We start from the raw sequence: 25,000 nt of genomic DNA, 5'->3' as shown, positions 1-25,000 counted from the left end.
TCACAACTTACTGGTGTACTTTTCAGTCAGGGTTTTACAATAGTGATGTCAAAAGTGTCTTTTTTCTTCCCTCCATGTGATCAATATATTATCTGATGTTTCACAGCCAAAAACCCTGACCAGCCCCTCCACATTGTCTATGTGCCATCCCATCTCTACCATATGCTGTTTGAGCTTTTCAAGGTACTGCGCCCAACAAACCTGTAAAAGAAGAAGTAAATTATTCTTCGCCATGTGTTTGCTTGCTCATTCTGTAGTCCACTGTGCATGTTGTTTGTCAGAACGCCATGAGAGCTACAGTAGAGACCCATGAGACGAGCCCCACGTTGCCCCCGATCAAAGTGAGAGTTTCACTGGGGAGTGAGGACCTCACTATCAAGGTAGTTGACGATACTGAAAGTTAAGATAGACCACAACCTTTATACTTAAGGCAGTGCACAGGGAATCCGGGAAAAAGAACTGTTGTGCCATTTAACTATACTATGTATACAGTATGTGTGTCCATGTGGACCTTGTTACCTTGGTATTTACTATAAATTAAACTAACCTGTATGACTTGATTGGGAAAATATGGCATTGTTTAGATTCCATTCAAATGGCAAATGATGAAGAGCTTATGAATTCAATGGATATGAGCCTGCTGGCAGAACAATGCGAGGACCCTTGTAAATCTAGCATACCTCTCTCTCTATTTTTAGATGTCTGACAGAGGAGGTGGAGTCCCTCTGAGGAAGATTGAGCGTCTCTTCAGCTACATGTACTCCACAGCTCCCAGTCCAGTCCATGCAGACAACTCTCGCAATGCGCCACTGGTGAGACTAAGCCTGTTGCTTGATGAGTGTCTCAGTCAGTACACACTATGCTGCTAGACTACAAGCTTGCTTTTGCATTCTAAACATGAGATTGCACTTCAGTAAACTATTGTGGTGCTGCTTTAAACTGGGATTAAAAATCAACTAAAATGTAATCCTCCCTGTGCTAAATAGCAACTCGCACAACTGAACATTGTTGCAAATGAGCTTATTACAAAGAGGAACATATAGTTAGCAACATTTCCTTGGATTCAAGCGTACAGGCACATAAGAAAAACTGAAGACCTTTTTACAGAGCAAACCGTCTACAGTATCCACTCTGTGTTTTTTTATTTATTTATTATTTATTTTTTATTGATGTTGCAAGACATAAATACACATTTGGTCATATAAAACATAATTTTTTATCTTGTCTTACATCATCCTCTTTTTCCACAAAACGAAATGAACCCCCCCCCCCCACATAAAAAAAGAGCAAGAGTGTCCCAGGTATAATGTTTCACATAAAGTCTGATCTTATTGGCCGAATAAATTTCAAGAATCCATTCCACAACCTCTCAAATTTATCCATTTCAAATCTACAGGTGGAAGTCAGTTTTTCCATAATGTATATATCATGCATCACATCAACCCAATTTTCCTTTCTTGGCGCTTCCACCTTTAGCCACTTCCTAGTAATTCCCTTTTTTCCTGCTAGTAACATGATTTGAAACATTTTACAATTCAGATTCTTTTTACCTTGCATATCAAGTCTTCCCAAATAGAATGTGTCAAAGGTGAAAGGGAGATTTATCCGTAACATCTTGTCCATACATTGTTTAAGTTCCATCCAATATTTCACAAACGAAGGACAAATCCAAAAAATATGAACATGATTTGCACTCTTTTCCCCACATCCCCGCCAACAGCTTGTATCCCGATATTTTGTCTGAGCTGGAGTTCTAAAGTATCTCATTCAGTTTTTACATCCATGTTCCCTCCAAGTTAAGGAGGATGTCACTCTCCATATTTGTTGAGTAAAATCTTCCAATTCCTCATCTGTGAATTTTATGTTTGCTTCAATTTCACATTTTTGTTTTATGTAGTGTGTATATCTTCTCCTTTTAAAGTTTCTATCCCTGAATATATCTTTGAAATTAATTTCCTGTTTAGTTTAGATTGGTATGCGGAGATAAAGAGTTTTATAATGTTTACCTCCACGTCAAAATTTTCCTTTTTTATATGATGCTCTAAATAATGCCTCACTTGCATCTATAAAAATCTTGATTTCCCAAGCTAAACTGTTCTTTAATTTCTTCAAAACGTTTACACTTCTTATTTTCCAATATTTCCCAAAACATATGTGGGCCATATGTCTTATATTAGGAGAAATGTCTGTATCATATCCTATCCACCTTAGCAGCTTATTGCTGTGCGTCAAGTTATTCTTAAGCCATCGGTTGGATACATTTTTCGATTGGTGCCTGAGTTTGTTGTCCCCGATGAATGCCTGTATTGGAGCTTCAGTTGTTATCCACTCTGTGTTTTTAATCTTGTAATGTTTTAGCAACTGGTCCATATATGCTAATCTTTATTGATACTGCAATCGTATACTTCCTTTCCTCCCTCCTTCCTTCAGGCTGGTTTTGGCTATGGCCTGCCCATCTCCCGTCTGTATGCCAAGTACTTCCAGGGAGACCTGCAGCTCTACTCTATGGAGGGCTATGGCACCTCAGCTGTCATATACCTGAAGGTGAGAACAGCGCTACCTCCAAACACTATGATTTGACTATGTAAAAAAAATGGCCACGTTGGTGTAACGTTCACATATAAATATCCTTTCCACTACACATACTGGACTGAGTGGTGGCAGACATTTGCAGTCTCTACTTAAGTAGTGTAGAGTTTTAATCTTGCACAGATGAAGCTTTGTAGGAAAGCCCAGTGAGAAACAACCTGGATCTGACCCCAGACTTATAAGTTTCTCCTTTTGTATCACAGGCCTTGTCCTCAGAGTCAATAGAGAGACTTCCTGTTTTCAACAAGTCAGCCTTACGGCATTACCAGGCGACCACTGAGGCTGATGACTGGTGCATGCCCAGCAAGGATCCAAAGAAACTGGGCAAGTATGAGAGGACTCGGTGATTGAGGACTGAGGGAGGAGGTGGAGGACAAAATAGTTTCACTAATAGAATTAAGAAAAAGAGGGCCCGTGTTGGGAGAAATTTATAAGCTTGTACTGTAAGTGTGGGAGATGGCACCGAATGCTCTCAGCGTGTTGTTGGACCTGGACTTGTGTAATGTGGATTCCTTTCTCACACAAGAGAGAAACCTAGATGGGGAAAAAAGGCTCATTGGTTGTGTCAAGAATCAGAAAAATGCAGCTGAACTTTTACTGCCAGCCTCCAGGCAATTTAACACAGAAAATGCTCCCCACATTTAATTTCATTATACAGTATGATGATTATAGACTGATATCAGGGCTTAAAGTTCTCCAGATCTGTGCCGGAATTCTGCCGTGGGGTGTTTTCTTATTCGACAAATTCGACATATAAACATGTCTTGTAATTTAAATAACTGTCCCGTCAAGTGTCGAATGTGTGTGTGTGTCGGTGTATACTATCTTCTAATCTCTGTCGGCGGAGACAGAGCAGGTAGATGCTTGGGTTCCTTTGATGCGCTACAGCAAACTTTTAAAATGTTGAACTCGTTCTGCATGAATGATTATTGACGAGTTAGTGCTTAGCATTAACTAATTAGATCATTTTTGTAGATCATTTTTCTTACACAAGGATTTAATAAATAAAACCCCACAGAAATGAAACTGCTGTCCAACTGGAATTAACATTACACTAGTGGTAAGCTTTATAGTATACTGTTATCTGATATTTTAATGAGACAATTTATCCCTAGTACCGGACGATACACACTCCCCAGTGTGAATGGGAATTATCAGTAGGGCTGGGCAATAAAACAATAATGATAATTATCGCAAAAAGTTTCCTCAGTAACAATATAACAAATATTTAATAAATGTTTTATTTAAGTTATTTGAAACACGAACAAATCAGCACTTAATCTTTCTATTAAGATATTTATTTTGTTGAGGAAAAGGGACTGAAAAAAGATTACTTAATCATTTTAATTTACTTAATGATAATTGTTTTGAATGTTTTACCTCAGATTTGTTAAGTGATCCACTGTTTGGCATCAAGTGTTTGTTCTGACAAAAAAAAATAGTTTAAAACCACAAATAACCATCGGGTTTCTTGAACTTTCACTCATGAGCTAAAATCTGGCTTTAAACTTGAAAGAAATAATGATTTGACATTTATATATTATATTTGAATGAAATTAAATGTTTTATCGGGATAACAGTTTCGGTGGTATTACCCAGCCCTACCAGCACCTATATTTTCCACTTAGAGCACTGATTATATGTGGTGGCGGGAAATGTTACCAGTATGCAGGAAATGAAGTGTTTAATGCTCAAAATTTTCTGGGGGAGGACCCCCAGACCCTCTCGTCATTTCCACATTGAACTTTTGCTCAAAATAGTGTACAAATATCTTCTTGTCTTGTTCTTTTGAACCCAGTATCGTGTTTCCTCTTGTTTCATGAACTAAGTGTATGCCACACCCCTAATCTGAGCCCCAATGTCCCCATCAGTTTAACACAGTCGCAAACCCCGAACACATTTAAGGCACAGAAAAATTTCTTGCTTTAAGCCCTGTGATATCAGTAATGAAAAGTCAAGTATTAATCTCCTTTTGCCTCTCTCATTACACTCACTGATCAGTTATTTAGTTATAATAACAAGGTTACACTGTGAAACAAGCGTGCTAGCTATTTGTGTTCATATCCATTTCTTTTCTTTCAAAAAGACATGTGCTCTGTGATTAATTATTTTACTGGGTCTTTGCATTAGGTTATATGAAAAACCCAGCTAAAGCCAGCTACAGTGGGAACATGTCAGTTAAACAGAATGGGAACATATTCAATGACTCCAGCATAAACGAAAAGGGAGCAAAGTCGGCCTCATCCACGTTTGTTCATGAAAGCACTTCAGTCCTTCATATGCAGCATGCTTCATACGACTTCTGCATTTTATTGCAGTTGTCATACAACTGCAGCATTTCAGAGACACTATAAGAAAAATGGAATGGTTAGGAGTGGTGTTAAACAAAATTATTTTTGCAATGTAAAATCCATTGTTCCATTTGTAATGTTTTAGCATCTTCAATATGGGATGTAAAGAGCATTTTATGCTTTTAATAGAGGATTCTGCTTGTTGGTGCTACCTTGTGCCTGAGCCTTCAATACATGCGAGCTGAGATTACGTTCAAAGCTGGATCACGGTGAATATTGAGACAGTGTAAGAGCAGAGCAAAAGTGGAATTGTTAAAACATAGTATTGCAAGTTAATATGTATGACTGAATTGTTAATAACTGTATTTTGATTGTAATAACTGCCAAGTTAACCTCAAGCGTCACAAAAATTTTCCCCTGTTGAAACTGAAGTTAATTACAGTAGGAGCTAAAAATACACACTTTTTAAACTTTTTACAAAAATGTTTTTAGTGTTTTTTTTTTTAAGATGAACCGTCTATAACTACATGGTGTATCTCTGCATGTTGAAGGTCATTTGGTAATTTCCCCAAGTGTTGTGTGATGATGCACGTGCTGTATATTTAATTTGACTTGCTTTAGAGGGTGTGAAGGCCTGTGTGAAAATGTTAAATGTTGCACTGCAGAAAAACGGTACTTCAGCTTTCTGTTATGTGAAACACTGTAAGCCATCATGCTCAGATCAGTGTAACATGTTGGGATGATACACACACTGAGGTAAATGTAGCAGACACATAGGAACCTCATAGTCATATGCTCAGACAATGCTATAAGTAAGCTGTATTGATTTAGTAGATTTCTTCTCGCATCTGTATCTAACAAATTCACGTTTCCCATGTCCTCATTTGATACCCATCATACTTTCATACATTTCTCAATTCAGTCTTTGTCAAGTTTGAAGTGTTTAGAATTGCCTCGAACGTGTCTCTGACATGTTCGCATTTTATGCTATGTAAACATTACCCTCAAAGGCCAAGTATTACTGTACTGAAGTTGTGGTTCACCACTAAAAGGACCAGTGAATGCAGAAAATAAAAAGCATGACACTTCTCAATACGTCATTTGTGCCTTTTGCAGCTCACGGTATATTTTGAACTCAACCCTGTGCTTCTGTGTGTTTGTCTTGGAGCATTTGTAGTTACTTGTTGTTAGCTGGTATTTTGGGACAAATTAATTTATGCAACATGAAAGGGTTTCCTGTTATCACAAAAGTTATCACTTTTGCTAGTGTGTTAAGTATGTGCCACTGGAAGTTGTTGCTACCCTTATTGTCCCTGTGACTCCCTCCTCTCTCTCCACAGCCCTTTTCAGGAAACGTTGCTCTGTCTGTCACTGTTGCAGACACAGTGGCTTTTCGTGGCCAGCTGCCAATAGGGGCTGAGAACAGGCTGTCCTGCTCTGTTTTGCCCCTTTCATTAGTGTGCCCACATGTCGCGCTCTGTTCTAGTTGTGTTACTTTTCTGTTTGTCATTCTCAATTTTTTCCCCCCAGCTCACTGAGGCATTGTTGGCATGGCAGCAATACAAATACAGTGTTATGCAAGCTCATTCTCACAGATAAGAGAATAAAAAGTAAAAAATAAGATCACTGCCATGTCATAACAACTACAGTGGTCATGCATAGTTAAATGTGAAACACATTCCATAGCTTCAGTGAACTGTTTGTAAAATTTTACTTAAAATCTCATCTATTTCAACACTTCAAGGTCCGTAACTTTGTTAAACTAAAGAATATATATTCTTTAGTTATAGCTTCTTTAGTTTTATATATTCCTCGTAACTCAGTAATTGACTCAATTTTGGACGTACTGAATAGCTATTTCCAAACACCTTGCTGAAGCTTTAAACATGGTGCTGTGTGTGTAAATTGCCATTTTCAAGTATTACCAGGTCATCAAATAACTACGAGGAAAACAAAGGACAGTATTTCCATCATTAATCACATACAGTAGTTCAATTAAAGACACTTCAGGACAACTGAAGCACTAATTGCTCTCAGACTTGTACTGGTTTATTTTAAGAGCTCAGGGAGTCCGGTCTGACCCTTCAGTCATTCAGACAATGTTCCCTCTACAGAAGATGTCTGGTAAACATGGTAAGTTAAAACAGAGATTTCATTTGGATCTCTTCGCTTTTGTTATTGGCTTTTTATTAAAATGGAAAACAAATATTGTTTGAAGACACAATAATGTACTTAATTTACGCTTGTGCTAATGTAAAATCAGAGTAAATATTACTACATTAATACCATAGCTTACCCTTGTGTTGTTTTATGTTAAGGTGTAGGTTTTGCTGTCTGAGCTTGGTAGTAGTGCACTCTGTTGCAGAGCTTAACTGAGAGTTGATTGTTAAATACATTCTTGAAAGCTACAACCACAGAAACACCTATTGTAGGTAGCAAAGAGAGATAACCTTACTATTGACATTGTATGTTTACTTACTAGACTGAGGACATGTTTGCTTTCAAACTGATATGACAGTAGGACTGAAAGCTGCAGCGAGAGTTTGTTTCAAATGTTTTTGTTTAATGTGTGCATTTAAAAGTGGCAAAAATATTTATACTAGAAAAATCTTAATGTATTGTATACAATACATAATTATTTGATTATGGAATTAAAATGTCACCACGTAGACACACCTGTTTTATGTGTATGACCTATGGACTGCCATAAAGTTCATAATGATAACAGCCACATTAAACACAGTTGCAAACAACTGTTGAAAGAAGGTGAGGTCACTCATCTAATTGGCATTTAATTCCTTTGTAAAAAACAAACCTTGTATTTGGAACAACGCAGACCCCCATGTACTGGGAAGAATGTGGAAACTGGAAGTTTTTAAAATGAAACACAATCAAAGACATTTTTCACACTTTCAATATGTTAGCTGCAAAAATGTATCTTAGTCATACAATTTTGGTAACACTAAAATTCATTATCTGTGTATCCGAATATACTGATAAGCTTTAAGATAAAGATCTCATCGTAATTCAGATCTTAATGTTACCTGGTACTGCTCTTTTCATTTCCCCCTATTTCTCCTCTTCAACAAAGACCCCTTAATAGCTCAGCAGCGCCTCTCTCTCTAGAACATTGGCATTATCTCCCCATGTTAAATTAGACATAACACTTAAAATTAACTGAAATGCAAATGTGGTCTTCCTTTAGGTAAGAATCTACAGTGAATTTACTGGTGAAAGAATCTTTGAAAGTAGAAGTCAGGCTGGAAAGCAGTTCAAATATAACTTCTGATGTTGACATTTTTATAAAACATGCAAAACCTTGGCAAGGATTTTAAGTTAATATCACTGTTTTTGAGTAGAGAGAAAATACTTCAAATAGTAGTTTTGCTTTCTTGGGCTGTGTTGTTTAGTATGTATTTCTAGCTAACAAATATGGTCCATGTACATGGTTTCAAATGCAGTCCACTGGAAAAACAAGCACCTCTTGTGGAGGGCTTTGTCAAGTGTTTGTTCTGCAAATAGTGGAGTATCACTAGTGGAGCATCACAAGAGCATGAGCCTGAGAGGGCCCATTAAGGCAGGTTGCCAGGTAGATTTGGATCCTCTGTCTCCCTATTATGGTGCTGCCTCATCGTTCAAATGGTGCTGGGTGAAAAATAACTGCAAAAAAATTCATAATAAAAGTAAATTAATACAAGAAATACAGAAAGTGAGGTTGTGGGGATGGGATGGTGGTATCATGCGACCCAGCAGACAAAACTCAAATCAAAATCATAAATTATTATTAGAATTAGTACAGCAATTTTCATCAGTAAATTGCCACTTTCTTACCTGTCCCTCAATCCAATATTTATGATTGAACAGTCAACTGATTCATAATTTGCAATTAGTTGGATGGCCTCCCCTATTATGCCAAGCCTCAAACCACCTTAGTAAATCAGTTTTATAGCAATCATGTGATTAGGGTTCCACTCCAGCAAAGACAGCCTGCATGAAGCTTCTTCTGAGGGATTTCCTTATGTTCCAGACAGAAGCCTCTGGGAATGGTGTGCATAGCAAAAATTTAAAAATCACACCTGTTTGTGAAAGCTCCAAATAGCATCGGTCTGCAGACAGGTAGTGAATGTTTATATTATTATCTATTAAATCGTCAGGCTACATATTAGAGTATCGTCACATGCCTCTTCATCAGTACAGTATCCCCTCAGGTTCCAGTAATAGATATTTCTTCAGTGGAGATGGCAGAGGCAGCTGTGCTACGCCTCTGTGGCAGAACCCACGCAGATTGGCTCTGATGGCACATCTGGTCAGGTGGAGCAGGCTGCGAGGAGTGTTGGTGCAAACCGCAAACAAAGAGTCGTAGAAGACTTTATGTCGCTAAGGAAAGAAAAACAAACACTGTAGTATGACTTGAAATATGAGACAAAGTGAAGTTTGAGAATGTCTTTTTTTTTTTTTTTACCATTCACATGTACTGTATTTTAGTAATGACACTCTTTACAACTTCATTCTACACTGAACACACTTCATACTACAATAGATCCTTTTACTACCTTGTAGCAGTCATCAGGAATGGCAGCCCTCCACTTATTTGTGGGCTTTAAACGTTCATAAGAGTTGACCATGATTTCTATTGCTCTGGGGTAGTCATGGCAGGACTGCAACACCTGCACAGAACAACACAACACAACAATGACATACAGCACAAGAATCTAGCAAGGATCTTTTGCAATGTCAACATATAATTTGTCATAGATGCTGTAGTTAATTGGTAAAATATCATCTTACAACATCAGTCCACCTCTGTACCTTGTGAAACTGGGGCGGGTAGATCCGTGCTGCATTATAGTTGAGCAGCAGCTGATAGCAGAGCTCAGGGATGGCCATAGGCCTGACATCAGTCACTTTGAGGAGATAGTGGATGGGGGTACAGCCATTGATGTCCATGGCTTGTGTATCAGCCCCGGCCTCCAGCAGCATCTGCATCAGGACATGATCACAGCTCCAGGCTGCCTTGTGAAGAGCAGTTTTATGGTCCTCTTCTTGGAGGTTCGGGTCTGGAACAGAAGGGAAATGTCGTAGACAACAAAAATCAAAGCCGCCATGGTGCACAACAATGACAATATAAGTACAAACAAAGTGAAAGTCTTATACAAAATGGTCCAAAAACTCACCTGCCTTGTGGTCCAGGAGAAGGCGACAGACAATATGGTGATCTTGGCTGTAGATTTGTTCTTTGGTGTCAAACCCCCAGAAGGCTGCAGTCATCAGGGGAGTCTCCTGGAGAGAGTTGACTGCATTCACAGACGCTCCATGGGCCAAGTAGAGAGCCACCAGCTCTGGGACACCGAATCTGGCTGCTGTGTGTAAAAGTGTGTCCTCACTGTTGTTGTGGCTGGGCAGATTGACGTTTGCTCCTTTACGGGGAGAAAGCAATGCTTATTTTGTTGTTTTGGATTGCACTTTCATCCATCTACCAATATATCTATCTATCCATGCATCCTAGCCTCCTGACCTTTGAGGATGAGTTGCTTGGCACAGTCCACAGACTCCCTGGTGATGCAGTAGTGCAGTGGTGTGTGACCGCTCAGCGATAGGCTGTTGACCTTTGCCCCGTGAGCCAAAAGCAAGGCAACACAGTCGCTGTTGGAGACCTCGCAGGCCACATGCAGCGGCGTCTTCCCGTTGGGCATGCGGTTGATGGCTGCACCTTCCTGAAGGAGCACCAGCGCGGTTTCCAGAGCATTGTACATCACACATACATGAATACCCATCGCCCAGGACTTTTCCAGTTTGTAGCCTGGGAGCCAATAACCTGTAGCAAACCAACAAAAGATAACCAAAAGAGCCCTGTAGGACTTTTTTTCTTAAGGATCCCAATGAGTGTGGGGTCCAACAAGAACACAACAGTTATGGTTATTTAACATGACAGATTTCTGTTTGTGATGTTTCCTTTAGTGCTTTTTTTTACTGGTTTGAAATGGGTGGGGCCCAGTTAGAAAAGAAAGTGATGTCACCTCAACTTAATATATAAATTTGAGATGTACTGTCAATAAATATTAACTGTTTGGGTTTTTTAGGTTAGTTTTTAGGGCCTTTAAAAGTCAAGGTCAAAGGTGCTTACATTATTTCACAGTAAATTTACATGTCATTATGGTTTCATTCTTATACTGCAGTATGTTTATTCCCCAGTAGCCTGACAGTGTTACTTGCTTTACAATCCATGGGGATTTAGCACCACTTAGTGGAGAAACTACAGAAATTATCACCTATCACTGCTTTGTAATCTTGTCTTCACTCTGGATACTCAGACTTGGGAGTCACATGATAACTCTGCAAACATACAGTTTATCATCATTCATTTGACTGCTGCTTGTGAAATGTGGATCAATCGCATCCTACTTCCTCCTCACCTTGTTTGTATGATGCTAGGACCATGCTGGGGTCCTCCACCTCCAGCACAGTGTCAATATCCAGTTTCCCGCTGTGCAGAATCTGCAGGACCTGCTGGGCATTGTTTGCCTGCAAGGCCTCTAGGAACTGCTGCTTCAGCTGTTTGACAGCCAATTGTCTGGGGTTCAACTCCTCCATGAACTCCCTAAAAGACGGGCCTCGCTCCTCGTATGGCAATGCCAAACCAGCTGGCTTGGACACTAACGTTCTCCACACAGCATGCAGGAGATTGGAAATAAACGCACAAATAGTGGTAATGAAGTTGTCAACCATACCCACATTGGAAGGCCTCCATTAGCCCAGCCATCAGATATGGGAGGCGTGTGAGGAAAGGAACTGACGACGGAAATGAAGTAGAAGAAGGGCAACAAGTGACAGGGGAGAGTCGTCAGTGGGAACAATAATAGCCCTGGAGTGAAATTAGGCTGAATATAAATAGAAAGTAGAGAGGGAGGGACTGGAGAGCTCATATGTCCACTGAGAGAATGGCATCATGCAGCGGATGGTCACATGGTAAAAATAACAGGCATAGGGATGGCAAAGGTTTAGGAGAGAAAGCTGCTTAATCTCTTCTATTCTTCTGTTTTATTATGACTGGATCATATTGCATATTTATTTAATTTGTAACTATCAGGTTTAGCATGGGGAATTTTAGACTAAGAAGGATGAAAAAGGAACATACATTTTGCAGTGTTTGGCTGCATGGGATACAGATTTATATCTCAAGCTAGTAAATGAACAAATTATGTACAGTGGAGGAAGTCAGGCAAATTAAAAAAGAAGAAACAAAAGCAAACTATGGACAGTGACTGCACATTTTATTCAGTGTGACAGGTAGCTGCCCTTTCAAACTTTTCAGAATGCGAAAAAGAGAGCAAGGTAATGACAAAAAGAGGAGGATGAGGAGAAGAATAAGCACAGCTTTTTTTTAAAAGAGTGAAAGCATGGCTAGCAGTTTGTTGTGATTATCTTTTGCTCCTTGCACGAAAGACAAACCCTTCCAGACATGACTCAGACGTTTGTGTTTTCGCCTGCCAGGAGCACCAGGGTCTCATCCATACGCTGGTTTCATCATGCCAGGCAGTCTCAGTCAAGCACATAGAAAAGATCCAGAATCATACTTGGGCTGCAGGTCTGCCCTTTTAGTCTCCTCAGCCCTCAGACAAACTGTGCACACACACTGACACGATAGAAAACAAGGCTTCTTTAGGATTCTTACAGCGTATTGCTCTCAGTGTTTTACTATACATACAAAAGAGTCAAAAGAGTGCAGTCAGCTGACCGACTTGACAGAGGAGGGCGGTATTCACAGAAAGGTTCAGGTGTTACAAAATATGTCATAAGAACACATCATGATTCATTGGAGTAGCACTGGAGCAGCACTACGGTTGAATTAGAGGAAAACCGCAAGCACGATGGGAGAGCATTACTGTGTTGTCTTCTCGCTTTGCATTTCCAAGCTTTGAATCCTTCATTTGATAACAACCATTTGAATCTAAATAATTTTTAATGAACAGTTTTAATTATGTTTTGGCAATAGGAAGTAATCATACAATTCTGGATAAATCATTATTAAGTGTTAATAATACTCTTATTTTTGTATAAGTTATCATAAACAGTGGTCAGTTGCTTCATTAAATACAGAAATAAATAAATAATAGCATTATCAGATCAGTGACACCTGTATTACTGTGGCACTGCATGGAGGTATCTGTAACCCCCATTATTATTATTCTTGTTCTCAACCTGTTAACAGTGCACCAGGCAGGGCCCTTAAGACGAAAGGAAATCGTAACCACAGCTGCCTATATCTCTGACGGTGACACTGGTGTCTATATTTAATGTAAACCTACGGAATGATTCTTGGGAATGATAAAGAAGTAACACAGGGAACATGTCTCTCAGTGAGCTTCATAATCCTAAAACAAGAATTGCATAAAATGCATGTGTCAAAATAATTTCAAAATGTTTTTTTTTTAATCTAACAAGTAAATCAAAATGTGTCTTACTGAAGCTTCATAAGAAAATCTTAACTATATTGCATCTATCAGATGCAAATTCCAGTGTAACATCAGTAGTATCAGGTACAATAATCTTTAATAAGACAATTTCTGGACTCTGTCCTTATGTATATGGCAGCATTCCTACACATTATTCAGGATATTCCAAAGTAATTTGCACGGTGAACTTTGACCTGTAATTGTTATGAAAAAACAAAACAAAATTAGAAATGTCTACTGTATGTGTTTTGACACTCACACAGAAGCGGGCAGAGTTCAGAAAAATTCTACTACTATAGAATTTCTAAAGGCAGCAGCGGGGTATTACTTTGTTATTGAGAGAGAATATAAAAAAAGAGGTCAAAAGCAGGTTACAAGCGAAGTCAAAGCAACATTATGCATATAAGCAGGAAGTGTCATTTTAACTTTTTTGTTTTTGTGGTATGGGTTTGGTAAGTTACAAATTTCATGATTACATTGTACCTGAAGTCCCCATTAGAACTAGTCCAGCGAATACAGTATGTCCTTGTCTTCATTCATACTTTGTCAACTGCTTAGTATGGTACATGGTACATGTATACTGTAAGGAGCATTGGACAAGCCAGTAAGGTTACATTTACAGTGTTTGCACTTCCAGTGTTCTTGCAAGTACTGAGAGAGTTTGTTTCTCCCAATGAAAGTCGGTTCCCACTTCAGTTCCAGTGTTTACTTCTTCAGTAGTGAAAGTAAGCAGCATGGTGACACCCAGTGGTGGGATATGAGTACTGCCTCATTTAGTCCACCACACAGGCCTGACCTGTATGTGCTTCGTCAAAGAAATAACGCGATTTATGTCTGTGAACAGGTTACACATAATTCTATCAAAATGGCACATCAGACATATTTGTATCTGTATTTATCACTGTACATGTACATGGTCGTCATGTCCTGTAAATGTCCTGTGATGGTAACACAGACGGCTCTGAAGATGATACGGGATGAGGATGAGGTTGACTTTTCACAGACTTATTCCGGATATGAATAAATAAACCCAATTTACAGCTATAAACAGCAAAATAAATACAACTGAATAAATTCTTAATTGGCTAAAAACACGGGATGGGTGTAAAATGAGGCAAATTAATGGGTCAGCATCCTATTACCCATCTGCTCATTTTGGTTTAATCTGCTTGGTGAAAAAGTCAATCAGCAATCTCCAACAGTTGGTTGTGTAGCTCCACCACTGACAACTATTGAACTACCCAGTAGGCGTCCCTCAGGGCTCACTGAATTTCTGTTCCGCAAGATGCTACTTGGTGTGGTGCTACAGTAAAGCGGGAGGTGATCTAACAATTCACTCACTATGCCGCGCTTTCTTTGCGCGCCTCTTTCTGCTGCTCCAGCTCTCTCTTCCGTAGCTTCTCACGCTGTTTCTCCACTTTCTCTCGGTTCCTCTTGGCCTTCTCCATCAGAACTTTAAGGTCTTTGATCTTTTTCTTGATCAGGGCACGGTCCTGGGAAGAAGCAACTCCAAGGGCCTGAAACAAATGAATGAATACAAGCCTTACTATTTGAGTTTGAACAATATATCTGCTGATATTAGTTTATTTTAAATAAACATTTAACATAAACAAACATTTATATCATCCTTTACGTTTTTTAAATACTTGTGACCAAGATATGTCATTAGGTGGGACATTTTACAATTGAAAAATCAACTTGCTAATAAAATTGCTGTCTCTAGGATGTATGTATGTGAGCATGCATGTATGAAAAACCTGAAGTTTTAATTTACCTTGAGCTCAGCGCTCTCCAGCTGAAGCAGTTGTTCTCCATCTATGTTTTGGGCAGTGAATTCTGGGATATGGTGCTCCAAGTTGAGGCCCATGAGCCAGCGGGCCACTTGCTGGGAGGTCCACTCTGGTATGCTGCGGTTCTGCCACTGATGCTGCTTCAGAAACTGTCCCTCGTCCAGGATCTGAACATATATAACGGGGGGAGAGAGACAGACGTGGACAGAGAGAAATAAGCAGATGAGACGCAAAACTTACCAACAAACAGAATTCAACCGTGCACTAAAGTGTACCTTCCACAAAATGCTGAATAATGCTTATTGACACATTTCCCACTAAGTTCTGCAGCAACACATAGTACTCTGTGGGACATGTGGAGAAAAATCATTTTTCACCATAAACTATGTGTGGGAATGAGACACAGACAAATTGCTTTTAGAGACATATGCATGCAGTGAAACACAAGCCTCTGGAGGCTTGCAGCCTCAGTCTCACCTCATCGTCTATCATATCCAGACTCTGAACGTGGCAGCAGGGAACACAACAGAAGATGGCTGGGTTGTTAACAGAGAAAAAAACAATATGGCTTCCACTACTACAGCACAGACCAGCATTTGAATACAATGAGCCCAAACTGGTGAATTAATTTTTAGCTTGTTGTTTTCTGCCAGGAGAATATGAGAGAAGCTGCTCTCTGTAGGGATCATATTTTTGCCATGAAGATAATAAATGGGGCCACTGACAGAAATGAAAAAGAATAAAAAGATGCATTGTGGGAGTTTCAGTTGTTGTTTCCATTTAAATGTTGTTGGATGTCCTGTTTAGAGCATTTTTGCCACATCTGACAAGGTATTTCATTTTTTATTTTGTAAGCTGTAATGTATTGTATTTGTTATTAATGCTGTCTTTCATCTAGCAAACTATCATCACCTTGGCCAATTGTGGACTTCAATTAAAAAAGAAAAAAATTGTTGTATGTGTACCTCGTCTGAAGAGAGCACGAGGGCGTGTGAGCGTCCCGACATCTTGGCTTCACTCAGCAGGCCGCTGATCTCCACTGAGCTGCTGCTGCTGGCACTCAGATCATCATTCAAAGTGGGTCCCTGAGAAATCAACAGCACACTTATAAGACTGGTGGTGAGAGCCAACGCTCTCTCTCTGAGGCGGAATTTAGTTGATTAGATGGAGTGCTTCTCTATTTCTATTTCCTAAAGAGAGAGACTGGATGAGGAGTGAATGGATCAAGAAAATGAAGACTTTTCCTCTGAGCATGATTGATGTGCTTCTTTGACAGTCAATAAAAAGTACATTAGACTAATATATTTAAGCAGTTTGACAGACTGCAAGAAGGCAGGTTGTGCACATCCCTCAATTCTAAGACGTTCCTTTATAGCACAAAGTGTGAATGTGATTAGTGGTTAGAAATGATGTAGCTGGATGCTATCCAACTCTAAATCTGTCTCTCCCTCTCTCTATGTCCTTGTGAGTGTGTGAGAGCGTGGACATTTATGGAATTACAGTATTAAGATCCAAGATCTGTGCTCAAACATCCAGAGACGAGCTGCTGCTGAGAAATACAGACTATCGGGAAGGGAAAAGTACTTGCAGCACTTGATCTGTAGAAAAATATCGCTGTTGGTCTTCCTCAGATGAAAGTGAAAACCTCTTGTTTTAACTCCCAAACAAATAGTTTTTCAGAGAGAAAGTTCCCCTTTTATATAAGATTTTGTGTTAAAAGTGTAGTGCTTGGTCTTACATTGAGCTATATACTGTAGCTTGACAGAGTTTAGTTTGTTTGTCTCAGTAAAGTCTGAGGTAAAAGCGAGAGAAATCTTACATGTTCAGACTTTCAGCTGTCTGGGATGAATCCTTACTTAAAAGCTCCACATGACTATTAATGCGTATAAATTCTGCATTGATTTATCTTCTGATGTGCACTCGTCTTAAGCTGAGAGCATGTCCTTGGAGAGAGAAAAGAACTAGACTGGTGCAGAATCAAATATAATCTCCTCCTCTGTCCAGTGGCAACCACAGCTGATTTTAAAACAGGATTAGAAACAGTTTGCATCCACTGCAACAAATGCCCATGTTAACAATTTAAATCTTAACTGATTCAAGATGCATTATGAAACCAACTGATTTTTACTTGAGAACAGATTTACCCACAAAATTGGAATTTAGTACTACTGCAGATCATACGATAACTAAAATTGCCGTGTTGCTGAAGGCATAGTTGAGATTATAAGAGATATTTAGAATTATGTAGGCCTACTAATTGATTTTCTTGCAATTAACAATGCAATTATGCATTTCTATCATTGTAGTACAATCACTTCCCGTTCACTTCTTAGAGCACCAACTCATTTTCAATACAATGGATTGAGCCACTGAACAAAACACAAAAGAATACAATACCAAGTAATATGAATATGAGAAGAAGTGGGGCCACGTAAGGGAGGTCTGTTCAAAAGAAATAACATAATACATCAAAGGCAAATGGCATAACAGGAAAACTTGTCATTAAACGAACAAAAAAGTGTCACTTAATGTCCTCACTGTAAAATATCTGTAAAGTGAATCATTATTTCTGCCCAATGTACAGTTGCCAAACCTCATGTAACTTGGCCTTGAGTTTTTCTGGACTGTCCTCTGTTGACGGCTCTATGGAGCTGACAGAGAGAAAGAGAGAGAAATGGAGGAAGAGAGGAATAACATAGAGATCAGTAATGATAATTACTGTACCACACCTCCATAAACAATTCCAACAGCAGGACTGATTTAAGGCAAAAAAATCCAGATGTTCAGCTGGACAGTGTCTCACTATTTATTATTCATCAGTTAACGCCAGAGAAGCTGCAGGAAAACAACACTAGAACTCTTATGCAGTTATTATTTACCTGTTTCCAGGTGAAGCTCTGGGATCTTTGTCCTTCACTTTAGTTTTCCTGAGGGAGGACCTGAATGGAAACAACGCAGAGTGAGAAAATGTAGTTTGCACACTTAATGTAAACATGTCACCCATCACTGGTACCACTCTGACCAAACACATCCTTTAAAATAATTGTTACATTCCCCATCAAATCACAAAATCCTGACAAATGAATACATATCATTTTCTGCAATGCATTGTTAGTTGGTATGTGTACAATTGAAAACTAAAATATGTCATTCCACTATTTGAGGTCTTACCCAGGGTCCAGAACATGTCTGTGTTCCTCCAGACTGTGAGAGGGGCTCGACAGTGCAGGAGGCTCAGAACCTGTGATCACAAACACTGAGGTTACTCCTACTTCAAGTGACGAGCTTAGATGGCAAAAACAGGAATATGATAATCAGAGACATTTTGGAATTGGACTATTGCAGGAAATTTCTATCAGTAGATACAGCTAGAAATTTATTGGGGACTATTTATCCTTCATTATGGGATGTAGTGAGGGTGCAGACCGGTGTACTGACCGTCCTGGAGGGCTCCTGCTAATGACGGTGAGGGCAGTGTTCGTCTGGGGGAGCTTTCTGCACTGCCAAGGCCCCTGAGGACTGCAGCTCCTCCATCACAGGAAGCCGCGCTACGGATCGAACCAGAACGACTGTGGGTTGGACTGCCATGCCCCTCCAAGACCTGAAGGCAGAAGTAAAGGGCCAAAAAGAGAAGGAAAGATAAAGCAAAATGAGGAGAAAGTAGAATGAAATGTGAGGATGGGTAGGAAGAGCCAGTGAGAGAGAGAGAGAATTGTGATGGAAAGAAAATGAATGGAAATTTGCTGAAAGAGCTGAAAGCACAGGCTCAGAAGTGGTGGCAGAAAAAATGAAGCATAGAGCACATTCAAAGGAAGTGATCTGAACAGCCAGTACTGAGGACTAATCTGAAAGAAGTCACTTGACATACTTTCACCATTTCTAATTCCTCGCCCTCTTTTCCCCGGGAAGCCTCCCACTGCCTGCTTTCTGTGTTCCTGCCAATTCTGATCCACTTCTCGAGTTGTTTATTCAATCTGAACTAGCTGAACTCTAGCTGAGTAAAGTGACAGCATTAGCCAGACAAAAGTCTTTCATCCAGAAAAGGACTGTGGCTGTTATTATCACACTGGGTGAGACAATAAGTTGTGACAGACTCAATTAGTGCCGCAGAGCAACACATAGCAATTAATCCATTAAAGGAACAGAGTGAAATGGACAGGGGTTAAAGACACACAAACAGGCTGATAGACACACACATACATACACTAATCAAACATCCTGTGGTGAAATTAAAGACATATTAAATGTGAGAGTGGTCTAATGAGAATAGTGGAGCTTGTTTTATTAAATATCACATTTTTCCACATCACATCTGGTCGATATTTTAACAGATGTTTGTGAAATAAGAAATCCATCTGTCACTGAAAACAACAAAAATGTGCAGGTGTGTGTGTGTTTTAATACAAACCTCTCCCTCTGTGGAGCTGAAGCTTTCTCGGGCGACTCCTCTGTAGCTTTTCTTTTTACTTGGTGAGTGGGGAGAGCTGTCCCTCAGGTCTAGGGTCACACACACACACACACACACACACACACACACACACACACACACACGAGAGAAAACAAAGTGTGATTTAGTTTTAAAGGTAACAAAAATATACTCTGTAAAGCACATAATTCATGGGCAATGCTTCTAATTAACAAATGTACATTTTCTTTTGTTTCAGTTATTAAGATGCACTTAATCTGGCCCAGTGTTTACACCCCCTTTAAAAAAAGTCTATTACAAAACATCAACTCAAGTGAAAATATCAAGTCTTCCCCTAACACTATCATTTAGGCAGGCAATTATCATTTTCTGCTCATTCCCTGAGTACACAGGGAGACGCTGTCATATGAGACAAAAACAGAAATTATTTAAATTTGAAAGATCAAACAGATTCTGTCTTCTCCTCCCACGTGCCCCCCACCCCCCTTTAATATTGCATAATAGGCTGCGTCATTCAGATCAGTGCAGAGCCAATCACTCTGTTATCCCGTCTGCACTGTACATCATCAGATATGGCACTTCTCTGTGCACTCTCTGTTCCGACAGATGCAGCCACCGAAATGAAGCCAGCGGAGCTTAAAAAGACTCGAGGAGAACAAAGCTAGACAGATGTGCTCAAAAGGGATTACGTGCTTTGCTTTTGTTTGCGGTGATCCTGAGCTAAAGTCAGACGGAAAGTGTGTGTGAAGGTGAAGGCAGCGGAGAAGAGGAGGATGTGTGCGTGTGTGTGTGTGTGTGTGAGTGTGTGAGTGTGTGTGTGTGTGTGTGTGTGTGTGTGTGTGTATGTGTGTGTTTGAGAGAAATCCAGGCCTCACTCTGCGTATGAATTGCATTTTCTAGAGGCAAGAAGAGTCAATAAACTACGAGGGGAAGCAACATGCATTGCATCATGGGTCATCTTAGGTACTTATTTGACACTTTATTTAAATAAGAAATGCAACAGGGAAACTTATAAAGTTCACAGAAGACATATATCACACATTAATAGGAGTAGATGCAGAGTTGATGTTCATATTATCGCTTAATCTCCTATTTGTGCTGTCACTGCATTCATTAAGAATACTTTGACATTTTGAGAAAATACACTTATTAGGTGATAAGATCGATGATTAGAGTTAAATGTAAAAATCACTACTACTCTCATGTCTGTCAGCACAAGACTGGGAAAAGGGGTTGCCTGGCTCCATCGATATGTTAGAAAAAATACCCCCAACGGCATCTCCAGAGCTAATTAACATGATGTTGTTTCTTTAATTGGTAAGAATCAATGCTTAGTTGTGTTTGCCAGGACAAAAACTGATTTTTTTTGGCTGGGTGCAGTGACCTTGTGCACATAATCCACTATTAAACTACAACTTGTTTTTTAAACTTTATTTTATGTAATGCTTAGCTTTGTAGGTGATTTTGTTACCTCTGGACAGAGCGAGGCCAGCTTTATGCTTCACATTTACCAGACAGACATGAGAGAGTGGTATTGATTTTTTCATCTAACTATCGGCGAGAAAGTGAATATTTCCTCTCAAAAACAGACCTATGGCTTGTGCTGCAGCCCTTTTAGGGCTGTGCTGCGGAACGCTGAGCCTCTCAGCACTGTTGCTGTTGTTGTTGTTGACCTGGATGCCGTTCTGCTTCATCAGCTGCATTAGCTCCGACTCTAAAGTTGCAATCTGTGGAGGGAGAGGAACCGATCAATGTTAATCAGCAGTAGGCATTTACCTGTCAAAACAGCTGCTTTAAAGCACTGAACTAAATTACCTACATTATGATTTTGAAATGTCTACTACTACTACTTTTGAAATGGGTACTGAGTGTGCAGAATAATAGTAGGGGACAGTCGGGTTGACTGCCTATTCGACTGAAGAGGTTGGCCAGAGACCAGCAGAAAACAACACAGCGGTCATGTTTTAAAGGCTAGGAAAGCAGAAAATCAATACAGAGTGTGACAATAGAAACAACCACAGGCTCCTGAACACGGAGTAAAAGTGTCCAAGGAGGAGAAAACCTTTCTCTATGTGGCAGAAGTGGCACAGATATGCCAGGCGCTATTTTGAGGGAAAACATTAGTGAGTGCTGTTACAAGACACACTGATCATGTTGATTTTGATTAAAAAGTACTGCATAAATATATAAAATGTGCAAAACCCAACAATCTTGACCATTAAGCACAGAGAAGAACTGCAGAGCTCATGAGCACTTCACTTTCACTTATTCACTTAGAAATAAAACACAGAGAGGTATACAGGGAGAGATAAGAGGTGAGAGATATGACACAGTAAACTTCAAAAGATCTGGTTTACCCTGACTTGCAGTCCCTGGATCTCAGCCAGGTGGGCTTTCTCAGCCTCCTCCAGCCGCCTCCTCTCCGCATCCTCCTTCTGGATAAACTCCACCTCTCTGGAGAGACGAGAGTGAGGGGAGATCGTAATGTGCTGAGTAGGTGTGTGTTAATGCAGGACAACAAGACATGTTCAATGTCTGCGTGGCCATGTGTGACGGTGCCCGCCTCTTGCTCAGCTGTGGCGATAAGGGAGCCGAGGCTGTTTCAGGATGTCAGTGTGACTCATTTCACACTGACCCTGCTGCTCATAGTGAACACACACACATACACAAATAACACACATAAATTTGCATCCCTAAGAATACTAAATACAGCCGTTTCCCCGTGCCTGCTTTGCCCTTGGTCTGTGAGCTCGCTGTATCTCCTCTGCAGCTCAGTCCTCTACTTCAGATCAGCATGGAGGGTTTGATTCATCAGTTAGCTTCCATTTGGCCTGCAGGGCCAGAGCCAATTAGAGGCAGTCAGACTACAGCTGAGCTGGAGTGGTTGCAATGGGACTGACCAAAAAGATCAACGCACTGAAAAGACACTGCGCTGAATACGAATGGAAACTCAGCTTTCACTGCTGAAATGGGATAAGACTCTGGCTATAAAAAGAGCCGCTCTGCCTCACAGATGGAAATGCAGTAGATATTCTCTTTTCTGCTCATTGAAGCAAGTGAGGCTGTGAAAGGAATAATGAAGCAATTTATCTAAAATGATTTATTAAAATGTAAGTTTATTGGCAGGACTGATCCAATGCCAAGTGCCTCACTCACCAAGTCAAGAAGACAAGAGTTGGTTAAGAAGAAGTTTTTTTGACTAAAGCATCAGCCATCAGGTCAGGTCAAGCTGCCTCGGATCCAAAAACATATATGCTATATCGGTTATCACTGTCCAAAGTTTACTAACTTCATGAGACATGACAGGAGCAAACTCCATCTGCTAGAAAAAGCTTGTGAGTGGACCTTGTGTTAAGACGCTTTAGCACTGTCCTGTCTGCAGTACTTAACACTGAGGTTAAGAGGCTAAAAACATCACATACACCGCACAAATTCTCACTGGATTATCTAATTTTTCTACAAACAAAAATGTATGCTATCAGAATAATTTGAAATATGCTATAATTGCATAAAATGTCTTCAGACAATGGCTTTATATTGTTTTTCAAATAGTAGTACATCCTAATGACTTTTACTGAATGATTCTAGTAGTGTTCAAGGTAAAGTCAGGGAACTTTCTGTGGTCCTGATTAAATCAGATACCTCAATTAGAGAATGCAGGATTAGTTATAGTAACTTTGGGTCCTAATCCCACCTCACGTTTGCATTACATAGTAGATAATCATAAATTTTCAAGCTGCACCAGCAACATAAATGCACCTTAAAGGGGGTCAAAATTGTGGTTAAATTACTCATCTAACTGGGAAAAGTTTGAAATGTCTTGCTACATCTTCCATATTCAGAATATATGCTTCCCTCATATTCTCCAATCCCAGATTAGGATGGCCAGTTTAACCCAGGTTCACTCACTTCTGCTGGAAGTCTTTGATGAGTTTCTTGGCTTTGTTGTACTTCTTCTCTAGAGCTTGGTACTGTGCCTGGGCCTCCTTCAGGTGTTCGTTGACCGTGTGGCAGAGGGTCTGCGCTTCAATCCAGTAGCTCTCCAGCTTCAACATCCTCTCCTTGTTCTCCTCAATGCTAGCCTTCAGCTGGGTCTTCTCCTTCTCCCAGCGCTGCTTCTCCCTCTCCACTGACGCCAACTTTGAAAGGGACACAACCAACTTGAGTTACAACAACAGGATAGCAAATGATACTTCTACTGAGTAACGAATCCTAGACAATGTTGTTGGATAAAAAAGGATATTGCATTTTAGAATAAAAGCTTTCATATTTAACAGATTATATAATGTAATTTGTCCCACACACCAAAGCATTAGTGGCTGTCTATCTATTCCTAAAGCTTTCCCATCAAACATGAACCCCTGCTCCACTTTTGTCCTGACATTACTCACACATCCATTTACAAATAGTTTGAACTCCGACCAACTTCTGTCATTTGCACCCACAACCAGCCTGCGACCTGACAGTTTTAATCTCTTACCTTGTTTTTGAGCTTCTGGATCTCGGCCTCGGTCACAGTGTGTTTGATCTGGAGCTGTTGGGAGCAGAGGCGGAGGAAAGAGAAGACAGGAGAGAAAAGAGAGGGCGGTCAGATAATCAAATGCATGGCTGCGCAGGCTCTCTCCGCTGTCGATACTGTGTGACGGATGGAGGCAGCCGACCCCTTCCTCCCCTGACAGCAACCCAACTCCAGCACTGACACACTCTCTCGGAGGAGAGGCAAGGAAGGAGATGGATGGATAGAGAGAAATAAATAAATAGCTAGATAGTTTTTAAAATGTCATTAAACATGAATCCTTTAGCATTAAATGTAAAAATTCAGAAATTTCTCAAACAAGAAAAAAAATCTGTTGAGGAGAAATTTTCACTTTTTTTCCCCCAATGCAATGTCTAAAACTGTTAAAAACTAATAAAATCTTAAGACAGAAAGGCTTGGATATTTGCTGAAGTGTAACAAGCTAGATGGATAGATAAAATGGAGTTGGTAATGGAGAGAGAGCGACAGGAGTTATGGATGGAAGATGAGATGGGCAGTCATTTGGAGGCAGACACATAGACGGAGGGATAATGACAGGGTAGAAATAAAAAAGAAGAGGAGATGGAGAGAGAGAACTGGATCATAAGAGATGTGGAAATGGGAGAGAGCTCTAGTAAGTGAGGCAGAAATAGAGAAAAGGGGAAGGAGTGGCATTTGGGAGCTATGTGAAAGTTTGAAGTGTAACAATAAGTGTAACAACTAACAATGTCCACTTTTTTTTTTTTTTTTTTTTACATTTTGTAAGTCTGTTCTGAAACAATAGCTCAAATGTACATTAGGTACAACAGTTTTTGCTTGCTGGTGTCATTCCCACTGTTCTGTACTGGTTGTCACGAGATCAGCTCCTAATTTGCCTCTAAAGTAGAGTTGGGAGACAAAATCCACAGTGCTCGTTCTGTGCAGAAATACATTCC

At 39.9% G+C, this 25,000-nt stretch overlaps 3 protein-coding genes across 8 annotated transcripts; 1 reads left to right on the top strand and 2 right to left on the bottom strand.

Annotated features, from left to right (window-relative positions):
- Positions 1–106: 106 nt before the first annotated feature.
- Positions 107–3,872, top strand: LOC119884287 (pyruvate dehydrogenase (acetyl-transferring) kinase isozyme 2, mitochondrial-like; the record flags this gene model as incomplete). The annotated part of the gene is given in 5 exon segments (XM_038694748.1): positions 107–183; positions 282–380; positions 699–812; positions 2,431–2,544; positions 2,793–3,872. Coding segments are annotated over 5 exon segments (548 nt in total), but the record flags the coding sequence as incomplete, so codon positions are not given.
- Positions 3,873–8,231: 4,359 nt separating this feature from the next.
- On the bottom strand, positions 8,232–12,032 carry asb4 (ankyrin repeat and SOCS box containing 4). The gene is made up of 6 exons (XM_038694747.1): positions 11,294–12,032; positions 10,396–10,695; positions 10,055–10,297; positions 9,690–9,937; positions 9,434–9,547; positions 8,232–9,257 (listed from the first exon to the last, which is right to left on the bottom strand). The coding sequence occupies exons 1-6, from the start codon at positions 11,604–11,606 to the stop codon at positions 9,069–9,071; spliced, it is 1,407 nt and encodes a 468-aa protein (XP_038550675.1). The 5' UTR covers positions 11,607–12,032; the 3' UTR covers positions 8,232–9,068.
- Positions 12,033–12,538: 506 nt separating this feature from the next.
- On the bottom strand, positions 12,539–24,083 carry LOC119884284 (neurabin-1-like; the record flags this gene model as incomplete). 6 transcript variants are annotated; one of them, XM_038694741.1, is given in 14 exon segments in its annotated part: positions 12,539–14,850; positions 15,108–15,290; positions 15,601–15,624; positions 16,089–16,208; positions 17,521–17,565; positions 17,717–17,774; positions 18,003–18,062; positions 18,295–18,364; positions 18,562–18,724; positions 19,532–19,620; positions 21,141–21,276; positions 21,907–22,003; positions 23,459–23,688; positions 24,030–24,083. In XM_038694741.1, coding segments are annotated over 14 exon segments (1,506 nt in total), but the record flags the coding sequence as incomplete, so codon positions are not given.
- Between the last annotated feature and the right edge of the window lie 917 nt (positions 24,084–25,000).

Source organism: Micropterus salmoides, unplaced genomic scaffold (genome assembly GCF_014851395.1).
Source record: "Micropterus salmoides isolate LMB-PRFRI ecotype aquatic unplaced genomic scaffold, ASM1485139v1 Ms_hic_scaffold_3338, whole genome shotgun sequence".
In the NCBI taxonomy this organism is placed as follows: domain Eukaryota; kingdom Metazoa; phylum Chordata; class Actinopteri; order Centrarchiformes; family Centrarchidae; genus Micropterus; species Micropterus salmoides.
Note: the sequence above shows the minus strand (reverse complement) of the source record. Positions and strands in the feature narration are given on the sequence as shown.

What these genes read in the sequence shown, in the direction of transcription:
- asb4 (XM_038694747.1), bottom strand. Translation starts at nt 11,606, where the DNA reads ATGGTTGACAACTTCATTACCACTATTTGTGCGTTTATTTCCAATCTC. An exon ending in CCTAGCATCATACAAACAAG is followed by an intron (nt 10,696 to 11,293) that starts GTGAGGAGGAAG and finishes GGTTTGCTACAG; the next exon opens with GTTATTGGCTCCCAGGCTAC. An exon ending in TCTCCTGGACCACAAGGCAG is followed by an intron (nt 9,938 to 10,054) that starts GTGAGTTTTTGG and finishes CTTCTGTTCCAG; the next exon opens with ACCCGAACCTCCAAGAAGAG.